The 21,107-nt window shown below is 52.4% G+C and overlaps 1 protein-coding gene across 2 annotated transcripts; it reads right to left on the bottom strand.

Moving 5' to 3' along the window:
• Positions 1 to 912: 912 nt before the first annotated feature.
• TYMP (thymidine phosphorylase) lies at positions 913 to 19,672 on the bottom strand. Of its 2 annotated transcripts, none has more exons than XM_063308580.1 (11): positions 19,612 to 19,672; positions 12,924 to 12,957; positions 12,443 to 12,592; positions 9,120 to 9,322; positions 7,196 to 7,294; positions 6,279 to 6,408; positions 5,920 to 6,038; positions 5,065 to 5,227; positions 3,555 to 3,785; positions 2,331 to 2,471; positions 913 to 1,488 (listed from the first exon to the last, which is right to left on the bottom strand). In XM_063308580.1, exons 2-11 carry the CDS (start codon positions 12,952 to 12,954, stop codon positions 1,292 to 1,294), a joined length of 1,464 nt encoding a protein of 487 aa, XP_063164650.1. In that variant the 5' UTR covers positions 12,955 to 12,957; positions 19,612 to 19,672; the 3' UTR covers positions 913 to 1,291. The 2 variants fall into 2 exon arrangements, with proteins under 2 accessions (XP_063164650.1, XP_063164649.1); XM_063308579.1 differs by lacking the exon at positions 19,612 to 19,672 and adding an exon at positions 18,251 to 18,587.
• Between the last annotated feature and the right edge of the window lie 1,435 nt (positions 19,673 to 21,107).

Below are 21,107 nucleotides of genomic sequence, written 5' to 3'. Positions count from 1 at the left end.
TCAACCCCCAGAATTCCCCAGCAGGCTGGGGAATTCTGGGGGTTGAAGTCCACACGTCTTAAAGCGGCCAGGGTTGAGAAACCACTGGCTCAAGCTATAGACTAGATAAATGTGAAAGATCAATTTAAGAATTACATGTTCACCGTTGAGTTAACCTTACCATCAAACACTAGGCTTTGGATAGGATGTGTTGATTAACGTTACAGTAAAATTGAATTGAACCAGTGCCCTGCCCACTTTGTGTCTTTCAATATCCTCTTCTAACAATCACTAGGGAAGGTCCTGATCAACCCAAATCCAGAACTGCGTAAAGACACTGCAAACAGCCTAACAACCTCTATTCCTTCCAACATTCTTGAGATGTTGGTTTCAGGTATCTCCAGGAGTTTGACCTCGGTTTTGATCTACCATTGAGTTAGACCCACTAAGATCTCATAGAGAGGGTCCCTCTATTTTATTGACCTCACAGCCCCCAGCATACATCTTGTGACCCACTTCTAGACCCTTTGTTCCTCTCAGGTTGAGCTCCTACATCCAGAATCCCTGCTGTCCTCACCTTACTCATTGCACCTTGCAGCTCTGCTCTTCCACACAGGTTATTACCCACTCAAGGCAGATTGGACAAAGTGGACCCATTTCCGGATAAAATGGACCCATTTCTGCTGGCTGGGGAATTCTGGGAGTTGACGTTCACCCATCTTAAAGTTGCCAAGGTTGAGAAACCCTGCTCTAGAGCTACAGGGCAGCCAGGCAGAACCTGTCACAATTTGCCCCATCATCCCAAACCGTCAGGTCTCCACAGTTTACTTGCAAACCTTCATTGGCAGCCATTTGTCCTGACCAAATGAAAGAACCTCATCCTCAGATGGCATGGGGGAGAAACAGAGAGCCAGGAGGAGTTGGGAAACCAGGTTTGATGGTGGTAATCACAGGATGGTAGCATTTATTGACACAAATGAGTTGGTGCTGAAGGACCGCTAACAGGTTTCAATCTTCCTGCAATATACACAACTGACTGATGAGGATGGGGGCATCAAGTTAGGGTCATCTCTTAATGACCATATAGATAGATCTTCTCCAGGATGATATCTCCCCAACCTGGCCCTTCAGGTCTATCCCACCCGTCCACCCTTCCGAGGGAGACCATGGAAATCTTTTGTGAGCTGCCTCTTGCAGAAACCACCTTTTCTGATCCTGGCTAATGGGGGTCCTGTAAGAGACACTTGGTCCAAGACTGGGGCCCCACGAGTTGCTGCCACCAGGGTCTTTCTGCTCGTTGATCCAGGGCCTGCTATTTCTCAGGGATCCCTCCTCTCTCTCCCTGTGATCCAGTCGCTGCTGACTCTTCAGCAGAAAGAAGCATCTTCACCACCTTTGAGCTGGGGGCGATGGGCTCCGCGTCCCCCAGAATCAGGGCCTTCTGCAAGGTGCCTCGGTGGGGGTTGCTCAGCTGGGGGGTTTCGTAATGGATGCGGATCCATGGAGTTCCTGGAAGGAAAGGAAAAAGCAGCAGGTGTTGAGAAGAATTCAGGAGGAGGCGGTGAATGAGCTGTTCTGGGAGAGAGATGCATTGGGAAGTGGGGGGCCTCTCCCACTCCTCTTTGTGGAAGTGGGGGGCAGAAATGCTTAAAAATAAGACTTAGCTGCTCTAGAGCAGCAGCGAGGCATAGATGCTGCATGTGGCTTCTTGGTCCCTGCCTGAGAGAAGGCCACCCTTCATGGCTGTGCTGGCCTGAGAGGGAAGCCAGGTCTGTTGTGGACATCAGAGAAGCTGAGACATGCCCAGGTGCTTGCTGGGTCACGAAGGCCCGGAAGGAGGGTGAGGGAGCAGAGCACTGCCTTCCTGCGCCCGGCCCCTGCAGGCGTCTCAGACCGGGCCAGACGGTGCCTCTGCTTTGGCCACCTTAGTGTGGCTAGAAGAGCAGGGGGTCATGAGGAGGGCCTTTCCACAGGCAGCTGTGGCCAGCCAGGGACTGAAGCGGCAGGCTGGACCTCTCCCTCTGAGGCAGGGCTCCTTTCCAGAGACTGAAGCCCACAGAAAGCCAGGGCGATGCCCAGCAGGACCTCCCCCCACCCCTGCCAGTCGATTGGAGGCTGCCATTCCTGAGACCAAAGACATGGTCTGCCCACCCATATGTAAAGAAGAGGGAGAAGGGAGGGTTGGGTCCCCGGAGGGCTCCTGGGCAGAGTGCGCCAGGTGGGGGCAAGAGGATTGCAGCTGCAGCTCCCTGGGACCCCTGCCCAGTGTGGGCTCCGCCGTTTGGATTGGCAGAACATGTCCCTGGCACTGGCTCAGCACCCTCTTGGCCCCGCAGGCCCTCAGCTGTTACCTTTCCTCACTTGCTGCCCCATGGTGACCAGCAGCTCCGCGCCCACCCGGTGGTTGATCTGCTGCCCCTCCTGGGTCCGGCCAGCTCCCAAACTGTGTAGCACCTGCGCGATGGGCAAGGCCAGGATTTGCTGCACGGTCCCTGCAGGAAGAGCAGAAGGGCAGACTGGGTGCTCCCTCCACACTGGGGGGTAGCCAAAGGATGGAAGGGGAGGGGGACAGACCTGCAGGGAAGCCCCCCCTCATGGCCACCGAGGAAGCAGACAACCGCCCCCCCTGCCCCTGTCCTGGAGGGGGGTTGGTCTCTTTCACAGCTCCTGCTTGTTTCAGTGCACCTTGTGCAGGAGAACATCCAGGCACCTGAGCCCCCGGTCCTTACAGCCTCGACATTAGTTGCTGAGCCTTCATGGTTCCCAGCACCTTTTTCCAGGATGAGAGACTTACTGCCCGCAAGGCAGGGGGTTGGGCCTTTCGATTCCGCCAGAGAGGCCGGGGGGGGGGGGCATAGAAACAGCTTTTGCAGCTGGACCTAAGAATCTGGGCACTTGGCAAAAGTAGCTGAATTTTCAAAAGTTTGCAAACACCAGCCAGGAGAGGGGAGCCAGGAGGATTCAATGCATAGGGTGACTTTAATCATTCCCTGTCCTATCATTCTGAAAATCCCCCCCCCCCAAGCTGCTGTTTGCCCTGTTATGAAAACAGCTGCATCAGCAGCCAGAGCAATCCTCCCATTCCCCTTCCGGAGAAGGGCCATCCCTGGCCCCACACGTAACCCCTGCCCCAAAGGCTCGGGCAGACCCCTCAGGACTCATGCCAAAGTTGCCCTGAACTGGAACAAATGACCTGCAGAAGGAGAAAAACACGAGGTGTACGGTATGTTCACTGTGCTTAATTTAAAACTTACTGAAGTAACGTCTGCCCTGGCTCTGCCGGCGTTCTGAATGCAGCCCCAAACCTTCCCATGGAGGCCAAGTGGGGCTCTTGGCTCCCAAGACCGCTTTAAAGAGAGGCTGGGAGGTGGGGCGGCTTTGACCGGCGAACTGGGAGACGGGACCAACGTTTCGGCTGTAGGTCCTTTAGCAGACTGCTTGGATGGGTTAGTAAAGAAAGGGCGGTCTCCAAGCACCCCTAAATCTTTCCTCGGCCCTGCAGAGGCCCTGGAAAGGGAGGGGGAAGGAGAGAGATTTGCAACACACACACACACACACACACACCCTTTCCGTACCGTCCCGCAGAGCCCGCAGCTCCTCTTGGGTGCCAGCTGGCTTCAGCACTTGCAGGCGCTGCTCCTCCGTCCCCTGGCACAGGGCTCGGGCCAGCTCGGGCTCCACCCCTTGAGCCTGTAGCATGGCCTGGAAGGTGCGCAGCGCGGTGCCATTGTCCAGGACTTGGCCGATCTGGGTGGCCCCGGCGGGCACGGAGTCAGCCCGCCCACTCTGCCACAGCAAGATGCCTCCTGCAGGGAGAGAGGGAGGTCACCGGGGAGGGGCCTTTGGGAGGCATCGCCCAAACTGAGCATTTAAAAATGGGGTGCTCAGTGCTGTCAGCTTACAGATCTGATGCAGGGGCTGGGGGAGACTAAATTGTAGATTCCAAGGGTTAAGAGGGGCCCTTGAAGTCAGTCAGTCCAATCCCTTTTTCCAGGCAGGGACTGCAATTCAAGCATCCCTCAGAGATGGCTGTGGAGGACCTGCATGGACACACTTTGTACAGGAAAGGTGATTTTCCTATCATTTAGCTTTTGTATTGTTTCACCATCTTGAAAAAGTAAATAAAAGTGGGTGGGTGTGCATACGATGAACCCAGTCTTAAGCCTATTTATCAGTCTATCAGTCTTTCTTTCTTCTTGATGCTGTCCTGTGTCATTTGCGAGCTGCAAAAGGGTGGCCGTCCACAGAGGTGGGGATTAGGGATGTCATAGGTACCCTGATGCCACTGCACAAATGTCATCACGGTGGCTTGCATCAGACATATGCACATCACAGAGTTTGAACATGGGTGGTTTCAGATTAGGAACCCTGAAGGAGAGGGAGAAGAGGAAGAGGAGGAGGAGGAGGAGGAAAAAAAGGGGGCAACGAAGCCTCCTTTCCCACACATCTAGCAGGTACCAGGTTGGAGAAGGCTAGAGTATAGTTTTCCAATCAATTCATTCTCTGGATAGAATCTGTTTTGTGCTGACAGTGCTGACTGGTTCAATTTGTCACATTGCACAACACCCCATTCTTGACACCTACATGCAAGGTGTAGAGCAGTGTTTCTTAACCTTGGCAACTTTAAGATACGTGGACTTCAACTCCCAGAATTGGGAGTGGCTGGGGAGCATGGCTGGCTGGGGAATTCTGGGAGTTGAAGTCCACATATCTTAAAGTTGCCAAGGTTGAGAAACACCAGTGTAGAGGGTAAAGAAGAAGACCTTGACAGAGATAGGCCAGATCCATTACCAAGGTGACAAGGAGAAAAACATGGCTTAAGTCTGAAATGCTCAGAAAGTATGGGGAAACGGCTCAGATAGACTCCTCCCTAATTCACATGGGTATAAGAAGGGGAGGAGATGCAGCACAATCAGACTTGCAAGAGCCTGTTCGTACAGCCCATCTCAATAACAGTAGACTTAGCTTTCTTGTGAAGTTGGTTCTTGGTCTGGTCTTCCTGGTAGGGGTGACACAAGGGCGTTCCCAACCCTAGTTATGCACGTGCATGAAGAGCATCACTGAGGTGCCCTCACTGAGGCCCACCTAGCGTGATCACCAGCTCACGGAGGTCCCCGGGGCCTCCTCCTTCCAGGCACTGCAAGGCTTCGAGGACTTCCAAGGAGTTGCCCACCCGACAGCCCAAGGGCTCATCCATCCTGGTCAGAACTGCCGCTGTTTTCATCCCAAGCTGGTTTCCGACGGACACCTAGGGAAGATGGGGAGAGGAAGAGAGCGTGAGAAAGGTGAGGTTTCGCCACCCTCGGTTGGCAGAAGTCCCAGATCTCTATGGAAGCTCCTGCAAGAGGGTAACCGAGTGAACGTGCAAAGTTGTTCGGTTGGGTTGCAGATCTTCTAATCTGCTTTTGATCTGCAGATTGGGCGAAACTGTTCAAGCGACTTGAGCCAAACAGTCTCAAAAATGGTGAGGAAACTTTGGGGATCCTTCTTCAGCCCCCCCATCCTACAGCCCTCCAGATACCCTGGACTTCCCCAGCTGGCTAAGGATTATGGGCACTGAGATCCAGCCCATCTGGAGGGTTAGCCAAGCTAAAAATACAGAGTTAGGGGAGAGCCATGTGTCTGGTTAAAATAAATCCACCTCCATCCTTTTCACAGAGTTTTACAGGGGTTCAGGAGAGCATCTAATGACACCTCCATGCCCAGGTGGTTAGACGGGATTAAATTCAGAGGCCCCAGAGCCCCCCAGCTGTCCTTCCAGTCTTCTGTCCCCTGAGGGGTTGAACTTAATCCCTGCAACGATGGCTCCTCAGATGAAAAAGGTGGTTTTCAGCTCCAAGGACAGCATGGGGGAGAAGGAAACACCCCTCTGTGATGCCACCACCACTACCACCGCTTCCGAGCCTCCAAAGAAGCTGGAAGGGGCGGCTGCTGTCTCACCAGATTTTGTGCAAACTGCTGGGCACTCTCCAGGGTGTGGTACAGGGCGGCGCTGCCAAACTTTACATCCAGCACCAGAGCAGAGAGGCTTTCCACCATCTTCTTACTCAGGATGGAACCTAAGAACCAAGAAAGGGGCAGCTGAGTGCGAGGCATGGCTTTTGATTCCCCACGAGGTTGTGTCTTGGGGAAGCCTGCAAGGAGGCGTCGCCTCCAGTGGAGATTTCCAGCTGCCATCCAGGTTTCATGACCACCTAGAAAGCCCAACATTTAATGCCTAACTGCTGCTGCCACCTCCTCAGAGAAACCATGCAGGAACTCAGCACCGACTCTGAGACCGGCCAGAGTCGAGCACCTACTTATTATGAGGGGCATGCTGTCCACAGTGGCCGTGACGTCTCTCAGGGCATAGAGGACTTTGTCGGCTGGGACCAGCTTCTTGCTCTGTTCCACAATGCAGCAGCCGACCTTTTCCAGGATCTCTTTCATCTGCGGGGGGAGGAAGCCCATAGGTTGGGGTCTCTTCCAAGAAGCAAGATTCTTGCCTGGCACTTGCTTCGTTGCCCAGGCAAGCCTTGAGTTGGAAGAACCTCAGCCCGCGTCCTCACAACACCCGAAACCACAAAGACACCAACCCCCTTTGAATCTAATCTAAGGGAACCCAATCTGTGGTGCATTCACACAACACCAGTAACCAAGTCAGTTGTTGACCTAGTAGCTGAAAGTGAAAGCATGCAAAACTTGGTTAGGCTGAATCTTGCTTTGCTGTTTTCCTGGCTTAGCGCAGTATGTGAGCCCAGACATTAGCTGAAGGTTCAGTGTTACTGTACAAAGCCATAAAAGGGGTTAATTCAGTGACCAGGATGAGCCTGTGGAGAGAATGCAGCCAGAATGCAACAAAGGAGAACAAAATCCATTTTCTGCCATTCCTCACACCAAACAAAGCCTCACAGCTTTAGGAGCTGCCCAGTCACCGCCCCTGACTCTGGTCATTCCTGTCCCAAAGCATCTGCCGTGGCACCAGTTGGGGTCCCCAGGAGACCAGGTTCAGTTGCAAGAGAACGCAGAGCCAGAGAACTGGCTGGAAGTCCATGCACAGAGCACACGTGGTCCTCACAGCCCGGGAAGACGGGGAAGGCTCCTTCATGGGTAGGCGCCAATGCAGAGTGCGCTCGCTCCGGACACCTTCAACTCAGAGGACAGGGAAAGAAAGGCCCAGCCCCTTTGCACCCTTGCATGTGCTCGGGGGACATCTTCCCCCCGTGGGGCGCCTCACCTGCTCTGGGCTCTGGGAAACCTTGAAGCCTGGCACAGACTCCAGCTTGTCCAGTGTGCCCCCTGTGTGGGCCAGGCCCCGGCCACTGATCATGGGCACCTGCTCGGAAGAAAGAGACACCAAGGGCTAACTGGGGGTGGGAGTGTGGGAGGCGAAAACGCCTTTAGAACCAGCTCCTAAGAATGAGCACTGTGAGCATCATGCATCACTCCTGGACAGGGAAAGCGCTCTCCCCCCCATCCAAGTCCCAGTGTGTTCCAGTTGCTGACATTAGTTTTGCCCACCTGAGAAGCCCAAAGAGGGAGGTTTGAGCTCCAGTCCTCAGCCCAAATCCTAAATACCAGATTTAACCCCCCCTCCCCAATTCTGCAGCATTTATCTCCCTTCTTGGGGATTTTCTCATTTCAAATTACAGGTAGTCCTCTCTTAATGACCATTCATTTAGCAATGGTTTGTACTTACGACGGTGCTGAAAAAAACCTACTTGAGATTGGTCCTCGCACTTACGACCGTCGCAGCGTCCCCACGGTCATTTGATCACGATTTGGGCACTTGGCAACCGGTTTGCATTTAGGACCGTTGCAGTGTCCCATGGTCATGCGATTGCCATTTTGACCTTCCCAGCTGGCTTCCAGCAAGCAAAATCAATGGGGAACTGCGTGATTTGCTTAACGACCATCTGGTTTGCTTAATGCCTATGATGGTTCACTTAACGACTACTGCAAAAAGGTTGTGAAATCGGGTCGGATTTGCTTAATCTCCACTTTGCTTAGCAACCGAAATTCTGGTCCCAATTGTGGTCGTTAAGCGAGGATTACCTGCATGCCCAGATAAAGCAGTGAGAGGGCAGCCAAGCCTTCAGCGCTTTTCAGTGCTGTGCCCTCTGGCACTGAGCCCTGGTGCTTCTGGGCCGCACTGGCCAGGGACCGTAGGAGAGGTAGCTCAGCACGTCTGGAGACGCTCAGGAAAGGCTGTCCCTGCAGTCCGGCAAGCGGACGTGCTGAGCTTGTCAACCCTTGGTTACTGCCGGACCTGTTTGGTGCAGGGGCTCCCCCTAAAAACCTCTTCCTCTGACTATTCTGGGATGGTTCTGTCTTTCCCTTCTGCCTGGAAAAGGGAAAGCCCGGCTGGGATTTGTAGTCCTTCAGCAAACATGCCCCTGCACTCCCCCCACCGAAAGGCAGCAATTTCTGCCGGAAACTCTTTCCCGCTCGGGACCGGCTTTGCTCTTTCCTCACGCAGCTTCCGACTAGACCGGCTGCGAGAAATTTCGCAAGCTCCGGACGCGTCGCGGATCCGACCACCAGGAGGCGCCTGGTCGCTCCTTCTTCGAGTCAGACTGGACGGGGAGGCGGCGGCTTTCGGTGGTGCCTCCGCATCAAATCTGAGTCGGGGGCTGAAGTCGGCGGGGCTGGAGCCAGACAACGCCTGAGGTGAGAGAGAAGCCGCATCCGAGGAAGCGGCCTGCGGCTCGCGGCAGCCGCTGCCTTCGCAGAAAATCGGCCGGTCAGCCAAGGGGCGCCCGGGCGGCCCCCGGTTTTTTTGCCGGGACAGGCTAACAGGGCAGTCCCCCCGCAGCGCCGGCGTCGACGGCCTGGTGGCGGCTCGCCTCGGCTTCCTTAAGAGCGCGGACGCTCCTCCGAGGCCGGTCCCCGCGGACGCCCCCCCAAGGGGGAGGCAGCTCGGAGGCTGGCAGGCCGCCACAGCCCGCGGCTTCCCGGCCCCCGGCTTAGCATCGCCGACCTGCCCGGTCTTCCAGCTGTTCCTCCCACCCCGCTCGGCTCCAGCCAGGGGCACCTGCACGCGCGGCCGGCTGGCCCGCATTCAGGTGTTAAGGGGGCTCGGTGGGGGATTCCCGGCCGGCTTGCGGCGCAGCCAGACGCGAGCCGGGGCGGAGGCGGACCGGACGGCCGTCCTGGCGCACCTTGCAGCCGCAGGCAGCCAAAGCCGGGGCCAGGGGCAGGCTGACTTTGTCTCCCACGCCCCCCGTGGAGTGCTTGTCCACCAGCAGCCTTCGCCACTGCTCGGGCCACGCCAGGGTCCTCCCCGAGGCGGCCATTTCGCGGGTCAGCGCCAGCGTCTCGTCGGCCTCCATGCCTCGCAGCCGAATGGCCATCAGCAGGGCCCCTGGAAGGCAAGCGGGAGAGGGTCAGGCGGTCCCAGCTGGAGAAAGAGGCCCGGGGGGCTTGGACCCCCCCCCCGCGAGGAGAGGCCTCGTGGCTGCCTACAAAGTGGCCTGAGCTGTGGCTTAACTGTGGCCAGAATGAGAAACCATGGTTTGCAAAATTCACCCTTTACTTTTGACTTCTGAAAATGGACTTCAATTAAAAGATTTACTATTCTGCCTGGGAAAAACAAACGTCTATTGATCACAGACTTGATTAATATAGATCAATTTTGGATGACTGTAACAAATCACGGCACCAATTTATTGATATAGGAATGTCTGTAAATATATGTATGTTTTTCTTTCTTTTTTAAGGCCCCCCCCCTTTTTTTTAATAGGTCTGTGCATTCTTTTTTTCCCTTTTCCCTTTTATTTATTTATCAAATTTATCTGCCGCCCATCTTGTACACAATGACTCTGGGTGGCTAACGGATAATAAAGTAACAGTCAGTAAAAACAGTACAATATAAAATCAATACAATATAAGTATACATAAATACCAATAAAAATATAAAAATACCAGATATAAAATGAAAAATTCAAGATGGCAATAGGATCTTATGCTTGGCATGATCACGGTGCCAGCCACCCCCAAGAATGGCTATCCCCACTCCCACCCCAAGCAAGGTGGCATAACCAGGTTTTAACCCCCTTCCTAAAGGCCAGGAGAGTGGGGACCTGTCTTACCTGGGGGTGGTGGTAAGCTGTTTTATAGGGCAGAGGCCATGGCAGAGAAGGCCTTCCTCCTGGACCCTGCCAATCGGCAATTCCTCCTGGACAGGGTCTGCAACATGCCCTCTCTGCATGACCGGGTGGGGCGGGTCAATGTTATGGGAATGAGACGGTCCCTCAGGTAACTCGTACCTGTACCATGTAGGTGTCATGAGCACTGATGGTGAGCAGGAGGGGGCCCCTATCCAGGGGGGAAAATGCATGTGTAGTACTGAGGAGTTGAGCAGCCATTCAAAGGGACACAGAACAGACCCGCCTTGACTTTTGGGGTTTATCTGTATGGATTTTCTCACGCTTCTTCAGTTTGTTAGGATTTTTTGTCTAATGTAGCAGTAATAAAACACTAGAGACTTATTCCTTGTCTCAGCGTGGTTCCTGGCTGTTAGGACATCAATCCTAACAAACTCCTACTCCCATTGAAAGAGGGAGGAAAGAAAGAAAAAAAAATTGGGGGGGGGAAATGTCTTTGGAAAACCAGGAAATTTGGCAAGCCATTCAACAATTGGCCAGCCCTGCTCCCCATGGCAGAATTTACTTATAACAACTCTGTGCAATCCTCTACCAAGATGTCTCCTTTCCAAGCACTCTACGGGGTTAACCCTCGGGTGTTGCCCACCTCCTCCCAGCAGGGAGCTGTTCCAGCCGCGGCTGATTTTCTTAAAGAGCAACAAGCCGCACAGGAGTTGTTAAAGGCGCAGCTGAACAGGGCAAAGAGTGCTTACAAGAGAGCTGCAGATGCTCACAGACAAGAGGGGCCAGCAATTGCGGTAGGAGACAGAGTCTGGCTTTCTACCAAGTTTTTGAACTCTACCAGGCCCTCCAAGAAGTTCGACTCTAAGTTTGTGGGCCCTTTCACTGTGGTACAGCAGATAAATCCAGTGGCTTATCGCTTAAAGCTGCCGGCATCCATGAAAGTCCATCCAGTGTTTCACAGAGCCTTGCTAGCCAAAGACCCTCCCCCAAGTGCCTTATGATCGCAAATGCCCCCCCCCCCAAAGCTGTAGGGGAAAAGCTGTAGCTTCCGGATTCTCTTCAAGGGTAGCCTCATGTAGAGCGCATTGCAGTAGTCTATGTGGCAGATGAGCAGGGCATGAGTGACTGTTCGGAGGGCCTCTCGCTCCAGGAAAGGACGCAACTGGTGCACAACACAAAGCTGCACAAAGGCTCTCTTGGCCACGGCTGCCACCTGCTCCTCAAGCAGGAGCTGTGAGTCCAGGAGGACCCCCAAGTTCTGCACCGGGTCTGTCTGGGGGCAGTGCCACCCCATCCAGAACCAAAGATGGTATGTTCCTGGATACCTGGGAGCCCCTAACCCAGAGCCACTCTGTCTTTCCAGGGTTCAGCTGAAGCCTGTTGTTTCCCATCCAGGCCCCCACAGCCTCCAGGCACCAGGATAAGACATTCATGGCATTGCTTAATTTGCCAGGAGTAGAGATGTATAATTGGGTCTCATCAGCATACTGGTGATACCTCACCCCGTGGTGACAGATGATCTTGCCCAGCGGTTTCATGTAGACGTTAAAAAGGAGCGGAGAGAGTACCGAGCCCTGCGGCACCCCACAAAGGAGGGGCCGAGGGTCGGACCTCTCGCTCCCTATCACCACCGACTGGGACTGGCCCTGGAGGAAGGAGGTGACCCAGCGCAAAACCACGCCACCCACCCCCAACTCTCTGAGCTGTCCCAAAAGGATACCATGGTCAATGGCATCGAAAGCTGCTGAGAGGTCAAGAAGAGCCAGGATGGAGGCACTACCCCCATCCCGCTCCTGCCAGAGATCATCCATAAGTGTGACCAAGGCTGTTTCTGTCCCATATCTGGGCCTGAAACCCAACTGAAAAGGGTCCAGATAATCCGTTTCCTCCAGGACCCTCTGGAGCTGCAGCGCCACCACTTTCTCAACCACCTTCTCTAAAAAAGGGAGGTGGGAGACTGGATGAAAATTGTCCAGAATGATAGGGTCCATGGATGGTTTCTTGAGGAGGGGGCACACCAGCACTTCCTTAAAGGCTGCCGGGAACACTCCCTCCTTCAAGGATGCACTCACCATCGCCTGGACCCACCCACCCGTCACCTCCCAAGCTGCTTTTACGAGCCAGGAGGGACAGGGATATAATTGGTAAGTGGTGGCATTTACAGATCAGAGAACCCTTAATTAAAATCCAAGAACATTTAATTAAAATGAAAAAAAAAACTTTTTTAAAAAAGAGAATCATTTGCAAACCACCAGTTTAGTCTGAAGGGGCTGATGGCAGAAGAGCCTAAGCTAAAGGCAGTCCCCCCCCAGGCCCCACTCCACCAGTCCCCTTGCCACTGCCCCCCCAACTCCCGCTGCCTCTTCCAGGCTCACCGATTTGCCCCTCCTGAAAGCTGCCCGTGCCGAGAGCTTGCACAAAGTAACGGATTTCCTCCGGCTGCAGCTTCTCGCCATCCCGCTTCTTCCGGATAATTTCTGGGATGTTGGCTTGGCCTCCTTCCTCCGAGGCGTTGGGGCTGGATGCTGCCAAGGCAAAGCAAGGGCCACCATGAAGATGGGGTGGTAGTAGCGATTTGGCAGGAAGAGGGCCCTCCCATCCTTGCCACCACCTCTGGAAAGTGTTACAGTTCCCCATGCTTAGCGGAGGGGAAACTGCACTCTGCACATGGGCAGGGCAGCTGAGGCTAAGCAACCAGATAGGACCTTGTTGCATCTTCCCCGTGTGGCTTGGCTTGAATTGATCACAGCAGGACCCACCCACCATGATTATGCAAAAGGCCTCATTGCCGCCACCCACCATCACTTGGCTAATTATGCACCTTGGAAACGTGGGGGGGGGAGGGAGGGGAATCACCTGGATGGCTGGGAGCTCTTGAGGAAGACATCACCTGAGGGAGGAACCACAATGCAGTCAAACGCCTGAGTGACTTTCTCATCTCCTGCTATGGGTGGCCTGTTGTGCACCTTGGCCACAAGTCCCACCTTAACATCAGGAATGGCAAAAAAGTCTCTCCTCCCCGCCCCCCTCCCCACATCCTGGCATGAAGCTGCAATCCTGGGCTGTATCTCCTGGAATTTCCCTCCATCGTAGCCAGTTCCAAGGCATCCAAAGGGCGCCAGGTTGGGGAAGCAGCTGAGAAAGACTTTGTAGAACTGCTTAAACCACCAGGCATTTTCTGGGCCCAGCAACGCAGCCCCAACTTCTCCCAGCCAATGGCAGTGTCTAGTTCAGTGTTTCTCAACCTTGGTAACTTAAAGACGTGTGGACTTCAACTCCCAGAACACGTCTTTAAGTTACCAAGGTTGAGAAACACTGGTCCAGATTGTTGTAACCCAGATCTGGTAGCTTTCAGCTTGTACAGAGTTTACGGGGGAGGTTCAGACCCACTTCTCCCCGATCCTGGGGCTGGAGATCAGGCCAGGAAATTCAGAAAAGCAACAAGTCAGAATCTCAGGATAGGACAATGGCCAGCCACTCTCGCACCATCGCCAAGAAAATGACACGAATGGGTTTGTTCATCATCAGCCTTAAATTGGCAGAAAGCAAAGACTGATGACTAACTTCATCTCCAAGCCACTTTTCTCCCTGGAGCTGCTCAGAACAAGGAAAAAGTTAAACTTGCAAGCAGGAAAGGGATGGGCGGGCAGCAGATTTTATTCCAATATTGTTTGCTGCTGACTCAAAGTTGGGTGGGGAGCAATTCAGGTCAGAGAAAATCCATGTGTGTTTCTGTCACTGGTGTTACAGTTTTGATACCGAGTGTTACACTTTGCATCTTTTTATTGCTTTATTGGTTGGTCTTATCGCATCCTACTTCAGGGTTGCTCTGAATGGGAAGGGCTCCAAAACTGTTATTAAAGATAAGTAAGTAAGAGAGGCCCGTTGCAAACAAGAGAGATTTCTTTCCTGTCTGTAAATCGACTTGCCTGGGAAAATTCCATTTTCTGTTGGCCTCTATTCTTCAGCCTTTGGCAGTCCTAGATTCCTACCAGGAACAAACAAGGGAGGGATCCTTTCCTAGCATGCTCTGTTCTTCTGACCATTTTTTCTTTTCTTTAAACCATGGGCCAGTCAAGAGGAGGGGACTAGGGGGCTTCAGTTTCCCAGACACATTTCCCTCTGTCCAACTGATCTGATTTCACCGACTTTGGGTATCAATCGAAGAGAATATTTGTAGCTCAGGGTTCAACTGTGGTTGAACTGTGGAGTCCTTGGTGCTCTCTGAGCCTCGTTGTTGTCATGTTCACGGTTTCAATGTAGTTTATACATCGTAACGTTTCCCATGCCATGGCGCTGACGCGCATTTCTGTTCGGGAGGGAGCTGCTGTGAGACCTTGTGCCGAGCTCTGTATGTGGAATCAGGAGAATGGAACGTGTTTGGGTTATTTTCTCTGCTCAGGGACTTTTCCCGCAGACCATCAGGAACCGTTAGGAGCACCTGGGATTGTGGACTTGAGAAGATTCTACGGGGGGAGGGATTTTGTTTGCACCGAGGGTTTTTAGTTTGAATTTGGCGCGCTTTCATCATTCTCAGCTTTCTCTGTGATCCTGCATGCTGTTCTTTAATAAATCAGGTATCTTTGAATTCCTACTTATGAGTCTGATGGTGTTTTAGAATAGGCAACCATTACAGTTGTTTTCTTGCAGACGTTTCATTGTCTAGCACTGAAGATGTTGAAGATGTTGCCTAGTCTGGCAAGAAAACAACAAGGAGCACCAAGGACTCCACAACTTTGGGTATTCCACACCACCACATTTTATCCCCACCCCTAAAAAAAGTCTACCCACAATCATTCCCTCTTCCCTCAGTGTCAAAATGCTCAGGAGGAGTACCAAAAAATGGTGTAATGTTTGCCTATTCTGACATACTCAGTTTCACAAGGGGATTCTTTATGAAAACTGATTTATTGAAAGGATAGTGTGCAAATACAAAGAAAGCTGAGAATGAGCAAAAGCGCGCCAAATACAAACTAAAAACCCTCGCTTCAAAACCAGCCCCGCCCCTCCTCCCTCCTAGCAACCACCCCCACCCAGGTGTTAGCAACCGTCACCCACATCGGCCTGAGAAAGTAACCTTGAACAGAGCCACTAACCCAAACATACATTCCACAGTTACAGTAAGAAGATTACAGCCTGGCACGGCTGGAAATTTCCAACCCGCAAACACGGGTTAGAAAAGTGACATGCGAAATGTTACGATGTTACAGAACATTGAAATGATGAACATGACAAATGGTAACACTCAGCGTCCAACAGAACCCACAGCTTAGTCCTAGAGGAACAAAACTCTTTTCTGCACAAAAGGGGAAGAGAATGCAAGTAGTCTTTGACTTATGACCACAATAGGGACTGCAAAATTAATTGTTAAGAGGTGTGGACATTAAGTGAGGCATCATGTGACTGTACCTAATTTTATTACATTTTTGTGGCAGTCGTTAAGCAAATCACTGTGGTTATTAAGTGAATCATGTGGTTTCCCCATTGATTTCGCTTGTCAGAACCCAGCTGGGAAGTTCACAAATGGTGATCATGTGACCCCAGGATGCTGCAACCATCATAAATACATGCTGATTGCCAAGTGCCTGAATTTTGATCATGTGACTGTGGGGGATGCTGCAATGGTTGTAAGTGCAAGGACCAGTCATCAGTCACTTTTTTCAGCACCATTGTAACTTTGGTCACTAAATGGATGGTTGTAAGTTGAGGACTACCTGTAAATTTCTAGAGCCAGCTCTTTTTATGTTCTTAATTCACATTGTGGGCCTCTTGCTGGACATGTCCTTAGCAATCTCAGCAGTTGGGACGAGGGAGAGCTGCCCAGCTGCCTAGCCACCCTTCCCTTTAAAAAGGTCCTCCAATAAGAAACTTTGGCTGAAACTCAGAAGCCGTGAGGTGGAGAAAGCTCAGCATTCCCACCCAAAAGATTTCTTGAGCTGCAATACATAAAACCAAACCAAGCCCCAAAACTGGCTTTGTTCCATTTTCAAGTAAGGTCGCTCAAACAGAGCTGACCTTGTGGGATCCATAGCTGTGTGTCAGCTACTGCAAAGATTCTGCGTGGAGGGAGAAATCCCCCCTCCCCAGTTTAGCAGCATCTGCTTTAGGTCCTTCTGAACAAAAAGGTTAATCAAGATGACCCAGAGGACCATCATGGTTTCATCCTCTGTCTTACATTCCTCCCCATCACCACTGCCCAGATGTCTGTATCTCAGATTTATATCCAGTAACGCTAATGGCCTCACACACTGCGTTCAAGAGGGTTTTGTTAAACGAGGATTTGGTGATGAAGCCCCAGTAGCCTGGCTGACACATATAATGCTAAGCCACGCACCATGGCCTGCAAATTATAGCCTGACAATCCCACTATCCAGCTTGTTTCTTCCATAGCCTGTTTTCTTCCATCTGATCCAGGCTGCTTGCTCAGCCACTCAGAAGAAGGCTCCCCGGCAGATGCCAGTGCTCTTTGAAGGCCTCAGTGCCCTGCAGGCAAAGCGGGCCCAGCTCCTCTATTCGGCCCCTTGCAGGAGAAGTGAGCCAATTCTCAGAGCCACAAGGAAACTTTGCTGGCCAGGTCCAATTTTAAAAATGCCAAACTGCACAGGCCACACTCGTACTGTGGACACCCACCACCCCATCCTCTCACGATGTGAAGTAAGGCCCTGTCAGTAGACTGGGTTCAGAAAGACACCACGCCAGCCATCACGATGTTGCACCAGCCCATCAGCCCTGCGTGGCAGGAAAAAGGAAGGGAGGCTTTCTCTGCTGCTCAGGCTGCTGGTAAAGAAACTGTCAACTGCTTTTGAATTTTTGGTTTGATCCAGATTGATGCCTCCTGGGCTTCTGCCTGAATTTGCAATCTGGTTCAAGCCAAAAATTCAAAAGCGAACATGCTTGGGGCCGATGCTCAATTGTAGTGTTTCTCAGCCTTGGCGACTTGAAGATGGGTGGACTTCAACTCCCAGAATTCTGCAGGGCTGGCTGGGGAATTCTGGGAGTTGAAGTCCACCCATCTTCAAGTTGCCAAGGCTGAGAAACACTGCTCTATTGTAATACCCCAAAGATGTCTTTCACAGTTCTCTCTGCATGCAGAGGAGACTCCCTGAAGCAGATACATGCCATAAGTTCACACATGAAATTTACCAACCCTGGAACAGGAAGGGGTGGCAGAGAGAGGAGGTCACAACTTTCTCAGCTTCCTCCCTCCACCCATGCTCTAAAGTGGGTAAGGGGATGCATACAGTATATTGGTGAGGGAGTAGACTGAAACCTAAGAATTTAGAAACTGGCATGTGGTCTCAAAGCGGGCTAGCTGCTGCAGTGTAGGTTATATCTGTATTTTTCCTTCTTGGAGAATGTAGGGTTCTTGTGGCACAGCGCTTCTCCCTCAAGAAGGAGTAAATCAAATCCATGTTTATTTGGTCATAGACCAGCGAAGAAGGAGTAAAACTCTAGGGAACTTTGTCCCGTGGCCTTTTCTCCATATGGGCACTAAGTATCCCATGCCCTGAAGTGAGGGGAGCCCGAAGGCCACCAGGCTCCACAGGGAGCTTCTCCCCCGAAGCTTCACATCTGCTGAGTGACTCATCTTAGAGGAGACCCTGGTCCTCAGGAATCACTGCAAGTGGAGACTGAGAAGAAGTCAATTGGTGGACCTTAGCCTGGCAGTGCATGGAAGATGCCATTGACCCACTAGGTGGGTGGGTGGACTTCAGGGACTCTCAGCCAACAGAGATAGCAGGAAGAAAAGAGATACGCCCCCCAACAGAAGACACCACCTCCTGGCAGAAAGCAGAGGCCAAGAGGCTTAGGTGGAGCTGAGCCCCTTTAAGAAGAGCCACCTTGACCTGGAGGCAGGTAAGGACCACCTGGTGTCCCTTCAGGAAGGCAATGGTGGGTGACTGCTGGGGAGCCTGGCCTTGAGCTGCAGGGATGAGGAGGGGGCTGCAAATCTATCCTAAGCCGGAAGGAGAGAGATGGGGAGGGAGAGCTGAGGGTTGCCAGCAGGTGGGTGGAAGAGCGCTGTGGCGGAGGAGGGCCAGCTCAGGAGGAAAAGGCTGGCCCTTCAAGAGGGTTGTGCTGCCATCACTGTGCCCAGGTGGGGCTGCCAACTGCCCTTCCCATCCCCGGCGGAGCAGCTGCTCAGAACCCCCAAGATTGCAGGGACCACCTGGGGAACTCACCCGTCAGCACCAAGGTCCTCCCTTGGACGGATGGATGGACAGACAGGCCAGGAGACACCCGTCCGAAACTCCTACCGGAGCAGTCCCGATCCTTGTCACCGTGGCAGAGGGAGGGGGGGGGCGCGAAGTTGGCCCAGGCAGAGGCTCAGGAGGGGGTTGAGCTCAAACTGTGAACCAGGGGCAAGGTTGGGCAGGATCCTGGCACACCCAGAAAAAGAACGAGCGGGTGGCTGCGGAGCCCAGAGATTGTGAACAGCTCTGCTTTTAGCAAAGGGGAACCAAAAGTTGGCTGGAGGCGTTTTTTGGAGGGCGAGGCGTCTTGCGCTGCAAGCGAGGCCAAATTCAAACCGCCCTTTCGGTTTCTCCTTCTAGGCAGCCTGGAGGCTCCTTCACAAGTTGCTGCTCTGTGGCAACCCGAGCAGGACATTTGCCAAGTGCTTTGGCAAGCACTGGAAATGTTGCAATGTCATTCCTGTGGTGCGTTTCATTGCCGCGGATGTTAATCTTTGACATGTGGGGTGTGCAAACACGTACACGTATTTTTCAAAACATTATTTTAAAGCATTTCAATCCCGCGGTCGTCTCCGCGGCTTACGTAGAAACTGCCCCGAGATGCTTTTGGTCTGGATGCTTCTGTCTTGGGCTTTGCTTGAGCGCGCAAGACTTTGAGACCAGGGTTGAAGTTAGGCGGGATGACTCACGCTGTAACCACCTGGGAATTAGACCCCGGAAGGCTGTCCGGCTGGGGCTGCCCTTGAAAATGCTGGCGATGCCTCCCCTGCCGAATCCAGAGTGTCTGAGACAGGCCCAGATTCCCAGGTTTTGCAAGACTGGTGTTGGCTATTCCAGGATCAGTTCCAGATGCTTCTGCTTGTCAATGCTGTGCTAAAATCTGTCCTCCGGAAAGCTTCCTTCCCCTTCCAAAAAAGAATCTCTGCCTCACGTCTTTGGGATCTTTTTAGAGCATCTTCCTGCGGTCTTCTGAACTGCCCGTTCTGCTTTACTGAGGTGAGGAGTCATAGCAAGCATCACCCCCCTCGCGCTCTGCCTGCAGCCTCCCAGACTGCCTTCAGTTCTGGCCTGAGGCGGGTAAGGCCTTGAGCTGCAGGGATGAGGAGGGGGCTGCAAATCTATCCTAAGCCGGAAGGAGAGAGATGGGGAGGGAGAGCTGAGGGTTGCCAGCAGGTGGGTGGAAGAGCACTGTGGCGGAGGAGGGCCAGCTCAGGAGGAAAAGGCTGGCCCTTCAAGAGGGCTGTGCTGCCATCACTGTGCCCAGGTGGGGCTGCCAACTGCCCTTCCCATCCCCGGCAGAGCAGCTGCTCAGAACCCCCAAGATTGCAGGGAACACCTGGGGAACTCACCCGTCAGCACCGAGGTCCTCCCTTGGACGGATGGATGGACAGACAGGCCAGGAGACACCCGTCCGAAACTCCTACCGGAGCAGTCCCTGTCCTTGTCACCGTGGCAGAGGGAGGGGGGGGGCGAAGTTGGCCCAGGCAGAGGCTCAGGAGGGGGTTGAGCTCAAACTGTGAACCAGGGGCAAGGTTGGGCAGTGTAAGATATGGAAAAATACATTTTGTAGATAAGGAAGATCTATATATATATAACCATATAAGGCAATAACATATAGATCATGGTTGGGGGAGATTTTAAGGTGTAAATACTTGTTGTTTATTCGTTTAGTCGCTTCCGACTCTTCGTGACTTCATGGACCAGCCCACGCCAGAGCTTCCTGTCGGTCGTCAACACCCCCAGCTCCCCCAGGGACGAGTCCGTCACCTCTAGAATATCATCCATCCATCTTGCCCTTGGTCGGCCCCTCTTCCTTTTGCCTTCCACTCTCCCTAGCATCAGCATCTTCTCCAGGCTGTCCTGTCTTCTCATTATGTGGCCAAAGTATTTCAGTTTTGCCTTTAATATCATTCCCTCAAGTGAGCAGTCTGGCTTTATTTCCTGGAGGATGGACTGGTTGGATCTTCTTGCAGTCCAAGGCACTCTCAGAATTTTCCTCCAACACCACAGTTCAAAAGCATCGATCTTCCTTCGCTCAGCCTTCCTTATGGTCCAGCTCTCGCAGCCGTATGTTACTACAGGGAACACCATTGTTTTAACTATGCGGGCCTTTGTTGTCAGTGTGATGTCTCTGCTCTTAACTATTTTATTGAGATTTGTCATTGCTCTTCTCCCAAGGATTAAGCGTCTTCTGATTTCCTGACTGCAGTCAGCATCTGCAGTAATCTTTGCACCTAGGAATACAAAGTCTTTCACTGCTTCTACATTTTCTCCCTCTATTTGCCAGTTATCAATCAAGCTGGTTGCCATAATCTTGGTTTTTTTGAGGTTTAGCTGCAAACCAGCTTTTGCACTTTCTTCTTTCACCTTCATCATAAGGCTCCTCAGTTCCTCTTCACTTTCAGCCATCAAAGTGGTATCATCTGCATATCTGAGATTGTTAATGTTTCTTCCAGAGATTTTAACTCCAGCCTTGGATTCCTCAAGCCCAGCTTGTCGCATGATGTGTTCTGCATACAAGTTGAATAGGTAGGGTGAGAGTATACAGCCCTGCCGTACTCCTTTCCCAATCTTAAACCAGTCCGTTGTTCCGTGGTCTGTTCTTACTGTTGCTACTTGGTCGTTATACAGATTCTTCAGGAGGCAGACAAGATGACTTGGTATCCCCATACCACTAAGAACTTGCCACAATTTGTTATGGTCCACACAGTCAAAGGCTTTAGAATAGTCAATAAAACAGAAATAGATGTTTTTCTGAAACTCCCTGGCTTTTTCCATTATCCAGCGGATATTGGCAATTTGGTCTCTAGTTCCTCTGCCTTTTCTAAACCCAGCTTGTACATCT

Source organism: Candoia aspera, chromosome 7 (assembly GCF_035149785.1).
Source record: "Candoia aspera isolate rCanAsp1 chromosome 7, rCanAsp1.hap2, whole genome shotgun sequence".
NCBI lineage: Eukaryota > Metazoa > Chordata > Lepidosauria > Squamata > Boidae > Candoia > Candoia aspera.
The sequence above is the reverse complement of the archived record's forward strand: the minus strand, read 5'-3'. Positions and strand labels throughout refer to the sequence as shown.